At 54.2% G+C, this 7,367-nt stretch overlaps 1 protein-coding gene across 1 annotated transcript; it reads right to left on the bottom strand.

The window, feature by feature from the left end:
• Positions 1-2,168: 2,168 nt before the first annotated feature.
• On the bottom strand, positions 2,169-2,791 carry LOC133767955 (myosin regulatory light polypeptide 9-like). The gene has a single exon (XM_062202402.1). It carries the CDS (start codon positions 2,746-2,748, stop codon positions 2,239-2,241), a length of 510 nt encoding a protein of 169 aa, XP_062058386.1. The 5' UTR covers positions 2,749-2,791; the 3' UTR covers positions 2,169-2,238.
• Positions 2,792-7,367: the final 4,576 nt, after the last annotated feature.

Here is a 7,367-nt window from a genome sequence, read left to right as displayed (position 1 = left end):
CGTCCTTCGTCTTTTTTTTTTTTTTTGACAGGCAGAGTGGACAGTGAGAGAGAGAGACAGAGAGGAAGGTCTTCCTTTTTGCCGCTGGTTCACCCTCCAATGGCCACTGCGGCCGGCGCATCTCGCTGATCCGAAGCCAGGAGCCAGGTGCTTTTCCTGGTCTCCCATGCGGGTGCAGGGCCCAAGGACCTGAGCCATCCTCCACTGCCTTCCCGGGCCACAGCAGAGAGCTGGCCTGGAAGAGGGGCAACCGGGATAGAATCCGGCGCCCCAACCGGGATTAGAACCTGGTGTGCCGGCGCCGCAAGGTGGAGGATTAGCCTGTTAAGCCCAGCGCTGGCCTCGTCCTTCGTCTTGGCCTGCATCCTCCGGTCTTCTCTGTGGCTCTCATGGCAGCCCTGGCAGGCGGACGCAGCCGCGACAACTTTCGCACACACCTAACCCCTGGAACATGTGGGCGTAGCCTGATCTGCAGAGGTACTTAAAGATCCCCTGATGTGGGATCCAATGCAAGTGTTCTTTTAAGAGAGAGAATGCAAGACACAGGGAGGAGGGGAGGCCATGGGGAGTCGGCAGCAGGGACTGGGCCGATGGCCACGACCCAGAAGGCCTGCGGCCCCCAGAAGCCGGAAGGGGCAGGAAGGGTCCTCCCTTGATCCTGCAGAGAATGCCCCGTCTCGCAGACCCTGATCCTGAGCTCCAGGCTCTCACAGCCTTTACTCAGCAACACCTTAGTGTAGTTTGAAGCCGCGGTCTGTGGTCATCTGCCAACAGCAACCCTAGGGAATGAACGCGTCGTGTTTGTTCAGTACCCGCGCTCAGACCCCCTAGCCGTGTTTTAATTCTTTTTTTTTTTTTTTTTTTTTTACAGGCAGAGTGGACAGTGAGAGAGAGACAGAGAGAAAGGTCTTCCTTTTGCCGTTGGTTCACCCTCCAATGGCCGCCGCGGTAGGCGCGCTGCAGCCGGTGCACCGCGCTGATCCGATGGCAGGAGCCAGGTGCTTCTCCTGGTCTCCCATGGGGTGCAGGGCCCAAGGACTCGGACCATCCTCCACTGCACTCCCTGGCCACAGCAGAGAGCTGGCCTGGAAGAGGGGCAACCGGGACAGGATCGGTGCCCCAACCGGGACTAGAACCCGGTGTGCCGGCACCGCAAGGCGGAGGATTAGCCTAGTGAGCCGCGGCGCCGGCCCGTGTTTTAATTCTTGACACCTGGGTTCAGTGAGGTCCAGAAAACCACTCAGGAACACAGCAGGTAGGCTCCTGGCTGGGGGGGGGGGGGGGGGGGGGCTGCTCCTGCTCCCAGGATGGGGGAGATGGAGCGACACTGGGGGGGTGGGCGGGGAGGAATCCAGGTACCCAAATCAGCTGCGCTCACCCTTTATCTCTCCACCAGGCTGGACCGAGGATCACAGCTGTGGCCGAGGCCCTCCTCCCTGCCTCCAGCTGCCCTCCCTTGAGCCTGTCTTGGAGGTGGGCTCTGGAGACCCCGCCCACATCCGCCCGCACCAGTCTTGCTGTGGATTCATGCAGCCTACTCCCTGGCCATTTCTGAGTGCCTTTTTATTGTTGAGTTATAAGTTTTGTTTTCTTTTGAATGATTTTTTAAAAATTTTATTTATTTATTTGACAGGTAGAGTTACAGGCAGTGAGAGAGACAGAGAGAAAGGTGTTCATTCCCTAAATGGCCGCAACAGCTGGAGCTGCACAGATCCGAAGCCAGGAGCCTGGAGCTTCTTTCTGGTCTCCCACACGGGTGCAGGGGCCTAAGCACTTGGGTCATCTTCCACTGCTTTCCCAGGCCACAGCCGAGAGCTGGACTGGAAGAGGAGCAGCCGGGACTAGAACCGGTGCCCATATGGGATGCTGGCACTGCAGGCAGAGGATTAACCTACTGTGCCACGGCGCCAGACCCTTAAATATTTTTATTTTATTTTATAATAAATAATGATGGTTCAGAAATAATTCAATGGATAACTTTCTCTGAAGAAATATATCAACTCTGTATAGACTACAGTTAAGGGGGGGGGTTGGCAAGTTAAATTAATCCTATTTTCTAATCTGAAAATGACAAAAAGCCCCATTTCCAGTCTGATTATAAAGATACATGTGCCCAAAATGGCTGAGAATAAATACAAGAAAGGCAAAAGCTGTAAAGCACAGGCTCTAAGAGAAAAATCTCAGAAATACCCGACGTGGCAACAAGGAACATTTGGCTGGAATATGAGGTCCTCTCAGTCATCCTTGTCTTTCGCTCCATGTGTGAGGATGCGTGTGACTCCGTGTAATTGAAGTTCCCCTTTTTGTCAATGGAGCTTCTCTGAGCAGCTCGTCCGCCTGCTCGTCCGTAAGCCGGTCTCCCGTGGTTGTCAGCGGCTCTCCCGGGCAGTCCTCCTGAACGGTGCCTGTGGCTTCTTCAAAGCAAGCAAAAGCATTTCTGATGACATCTTCTGGATCTGTGCCATTCAGCTTCTCACCAAACATGGTGAGAAACGTGGTGAAACTGATGGGGCCTGGGGCCTCATTCATCATGGCGTCCAGATACTCATCAGCTGGGTTTTTCCCCAATGAAGCAAACATATCATGCAAATCCTCCTTGTCAATGAAACCGTCTCGGTTCTGATCAATCACGTTGAGGGCCTCTTTGAACTCCTGAACCTGTGACTGGTCAAGCATGGCAAACGCATTGGACGTGGCGCGCTGAGGGCGCTTCTTGGTGGTCTTGGCCTTTGCCCTTTTGCTCAACATGGTGGTGGTGAAGTCCCTACACAGGCGCGAGAACCGGAGAGCCTCGGGGAAGGGCTCGCTGCAGCCACTACCACCTGGCCACACGGAGACAAATACATTGTCATTGCCAGAACCTTTGCTCTTCTGGAATTGTGTACCCCAAAATCATAGGTTGAAGCCTCAAACTCGATGTGACAGTGTTTGGAGGTGGAGCCCTTGGGAGGTGATGGCTTTAGATTATTAGGTCATGGGGATATGCCCCTTTAGGAAGAGGAAAAGATTGTGTGTGTGTGTGTCTCCCCCTGCCCCCCACCCAGGGGAAAGCCATGAGCACACACCCAGCAGGAAGGCAGCCTTCTGCAGCCCACAAGATGGCCCTGACCGGAACCCCAGCGGCTGGCACGCCGAGCTCCGAGAGGCACACGGCTGTACGTCACAGCACTTGGTCACAGCTGACCTAACAGACCAAGGACACCTGTGTCACAGGCACAGCTTGCAAGTATTTTCCTGTTTTCTCACGTCGTCTTTTTCTTTTCTTTTGGTTTCCTTTGAAGCACAAATGTGTTTAACTTTGATGAAATCCAACTTATCTTTTTCTTTGGCAACCCTTGCTTTGGGTTGCATTGCTTTGTAATAAGAAAAAAGGGGGACATTTTACAAAAAAAAAACCCCACAGGCGCAGACCTTGTACGGTTCACTCAGGCGGCGATGGCCCTGCCCTCAGGGAGCTGACCCCACGTGGCCTCCACTCTCCATGGAGGAAAACACTTCTGTCCTCACCCTTGGCATTTTTCCAGGCTACTAGGCAAAGTCTTTCACATTTTGCTTAGCCAGATGGCCCAATAAACAGCTTTGAGCTTCAGTGGGATGAGTCATCACTTATATGCACTTAGAAATTCTAAAATTAGTCCTGCACAAGCCATGGCTGCCTGTTGTTTTCAGTTTCTCTGGCTGGCTGTGCCAGCCGTGTTTGCTGACTGTAGCGTAAACCCGAACACCAGCAGATGCCAGGCGTCTGTCAGAAGGGGAGCCCGGCACAGTCTGGGGACACCTGCACCGTACGTGTCTACTGCCTTCTGTCACCCGACCTGGACACGCATCGGTAACACACTGATAAAGTTGAGGAGCACCCAGGCCATAGCACTGACAGCCAAAATGCATCGAGGAGGGAGAATTGAAACTTTGTGGGGGACACTTTTCCTCCACCCTCTTATGTTCAATTCCTGGAGCCTGTGTGAATTAAACCAACAAAGACAGATTAGCAAGAGAAAATGCACATAATTTTTAAAATACTTACATCCATGGGATTTTGCAGGGAAAAAAAGGTGAAACTCAAAGAAGCAGTTAGACTTTGGGGTTCATATGGCATACTGTAAAAATATTTATTCTATTTACTTGAAAGGTAGAGTTACAGAAATAGAGGGAAAGACAGAGAGAGAGGTCTTCCATCTGCTGGTTCACTCCTCAAATGGCCTTAATGGGGCTGGGCCAGATAGAAACCAGGAGCCAGGAGCTTCTTCTGAGTCTCTCATGTGGGTGCAGGGACCCAAGGACTTGGGCCATCTTCCACTGCTTTCCCAGGCTATAGCAGAGAGCTGGATCGGAAGTGGAGCAGCTGGGACTTGAACCGGTGCACATACGGGATGCCAGCACCACAGGTGGTGGCATTCCCCATTGCGCCACAGCCACAGTGTCAGCCCCCCTTACACATCATTTTAACACAGGAAGTAGGGCTGGGGCTCCAAGGCCTGGTAAGCTGTGGCAAAGTTACCAGGGAACACGGTCTCTGCCCTTGGTAACTGCGTCCATGGATGCAGCCAGCTACGACAGAAACTATCTGAAAAGGAAATGCATCTATTTTGCACATGCAGGGACTGTTCCCCAAGAATGCAGCCCAAGGACTGCTCACGCAGCACTCCCCCTGCATCAGGCGCTACACTAGATGTCATCCACATCACACAGAGGGGTGTGCCAGGGGGTTGCAGTCTGCGGCGGGCGGTGCAGCACTCCCACATCTGCAGCCTTCTTAATCCTGTTTCCCACGAACTGTTTTCAGGACTCCTCATTTGTTTAGGTATTTCCTATTGTTGTCTGTCTCTGCAGCTCCCCGGGGACACCATGGCCCAGTTCGTTCTTTGTAGTCCCAGGGACCGCAGGAGGCAGCCAATCAGCACGGAGTTGGGGGAGTCTGGGAGGCAGGGGGCTGCAGCCAGGCTGGGCGCGGGCGCTGTGCCCGCTGCACAGATGCCGTGGGTCTCCTCCAGCTGCAAGATCCATCAGGGCCGGGAGCATCGGGGAATCCCTGCCGTTTCCAAAGCGTCAATTTGTTAAGGTTAGAAACAGGGCTTGCACCAAACGAAAATACAAACAGGTCAAAGGTTTAAATCAAGGAATTCATGAATGAGGGGCTCTGTGAGACGGCCAAGTTCATTCCAGAAACAACGGGGGAAGGGGAGGGGCATTTTTGTTTTTAAGCAGGAGGTTTAGGGCTAGAAGCCTGGCTCAGAGGAGTCCTTAGGGCGATGCTACAGTGAGCTCTGGAGTTGTCCTGTCTCCTGCACCAAGCCACACATTAGCAAGCATGGTCACAGTGGCCGGTGGCAGCGGTGAGCATGGAGCAGCCAGCACATGGCGCTCCCCACAGCTAAACACGGCGGGAGAGCCCGGGGAAGAAGCGCCACCGGGTGACATCCACGGAGCCGCGTTGCGTCATCTTCTGACCTGCAGTTTTGGTGATCTCAGCTTGGCACGTGGAAACTCACATCCCTTTAAAATCCAAGTTGTGGGGCCGGCGCTGTGGCGTAGCAGGTAAAGCTACCACATGCAGTGCCGGTATCCCATATGGGCGCCATTTCGAATCCTTGCTGCTCCACTTTTGATCCAGCTCTCTGCCATGGCCTGGGAAAGCAGTGGAAGATGGCCCAAGTCCTTGGGCCCCTGCACCCGCATGGGAGACCCAGAAGAAGCTCCTGGCTTCGGATCGGCCCAGCTCCAGCCGTTGTGGCTACTTGGGGAGTGAACCAGAGGATGGAAGACCTCTCTCTCTCTCTCTTCGTCTCTCTCTCTCTCTCTCTCTCTGTCTCTCTCTGCCTCTTTAACTCTGCCTTTCAAATAATAAATAAATAAATCTTTTAAAAAAATCCAAGTTGTTAGTACATCCTCATGTCTCAGGGACAAGGAAGGTGATTCTTCCCAGACCAGCAGAGCCCATGATTGTGGGGCTCCTGGGCTGTGTCCCGGACCAGGTGCACCTCACTTGGTGCTGCATCAAGCCATGCCGGAAGTTCTCCTCCTAGAGGTGACCAGGGCTTGAGAGATCAGGAGCGTGAGGGGCAGCTGGGGCTGCTCAGGACGCCACACAGCCGGCTGGGGAGACTACTCGAGACCAGAGGCTCTGACCCGTCCCCAGCCAAGTGCGAGCACTACTGTGTCACCGCAGCCAAGCCCCTCATGGGTGCCAGAAGTTAGGGAGCATCCAGGCCATAACAGTCCCTGGACAGAAACTGACCAGCCTGGCCCCTGAGACTAGAGGAACATCTTTAATCCTCTGCCTGCAGCGCCGGCATCCCATATGGGCACCGGATCTAGTCCCAGTTGCTCCTCTTCCAGTCCAGCTCTCTGCTGTGGCCTGGGAGAGCAGTGGAGGATGGCCCAGGTGCTTGGGCCCCTGCACCCACATGGGAGACCAGGAGGAAGTACCTGGCTTCTGGCTTCGGATTGGCGCAGCGCCGGCCGTAGCGGCCATTTAGGGAGTGAACCAGCGGAAGGAAGACCTTTCTCTCTGTCTCTCTCTCTCACTGTCTGCAACTCTACCTGTCAAATAAATTTAAAAATATATTTTATTTATTTATTTGAAAGGCAGAGTTAGAGAGAGGTCTTCCATCCACTGGTTTACTCCCCAAGTGACCACAATGGTCAGGGCTGGGCCAGGCTGAAGCCAGGAGCCAGGAGCTTCCTCCAGGTCTCTTGTGTAGGTGCAGGGGCCCAAGCACTTGGGCCACCTTCTGTTGCTTTCCTAGGCACATTAGCAGGAAGCTGGATGGGAAGTGGAGCAGCCACAGGAACCAGCGCCCATGTGGGATGCTGGTGTTGCAGGCTGCGGCTGACCCAGTCACCATGCCAGCCCCAGCCTGTGGGTTTTAAGGGGAAAGTTCTTTGGCTTTGTTTTGTCCTGTGCTGTTCCTCAGAGGTTCTTTGGTTCGTACTGTCGAGCACTGCACAATGGCTCTGGGTCAGTGACTCCTGCATATGTTGCAGGGCTCCCACGCAGCCATCACCACCGAGCGAAGTTGTGTTAGTTTGTGCGCACTCTGCGGACGCAGCCCCTAGTCCAGGTGACGTGAGGTGTGACTGTGTTCACTTACTCACATGACTGATGGCTCTCGATTTTCCCAGACAGAAACCCGCACATGAGCACGGAATTCACAGCAGGATCAGCAACACAGGTCCAGACTTACTTAGGGGCCGGCGCCATGGCTCACTTGGTTAAGCCTCTGCCTGCGGCGCCGGTTCTAGTCCCGGTTGCCCCTCTTCCAGTCCAGCTCTCTGCTGTGGGCCGGGAGGGCAGTGGAGGATGGCCCAAGTGCTTGGGTTCCTGTACCCACATGGGAGACCAGGACGAACTTTTCTACTTTCCTCTC

The sequence above is a fragment of the Lepus europaeus genome, chromosome 10 (genome assembly GCF_033115175.1).
Source record: "Lepus europaeus isolate LE1 chromosome 10, mLepTim1.pri, whole genome shotgun sequence".
NCBI classification, from domain to species: Eukaryota; Metazoa; Chordata; class Mammalia; order Lagomorpha; family Leporidae; genus Lepus; species Lepus europaeus.
This window is presented reverse-complemented; position numbering and strand designations above follow the sequence as displayed.

What these genes read in the sequence shown, in the direction of transcription:
- LOC133767955 (XM_062202402.1), bottom strand. Translation starts at nt 2,748, where the DNA reads ATGTTGAGCAAAAGGGCAAAGGCCAAGACCACCAAGAAGCGCCCTCAG.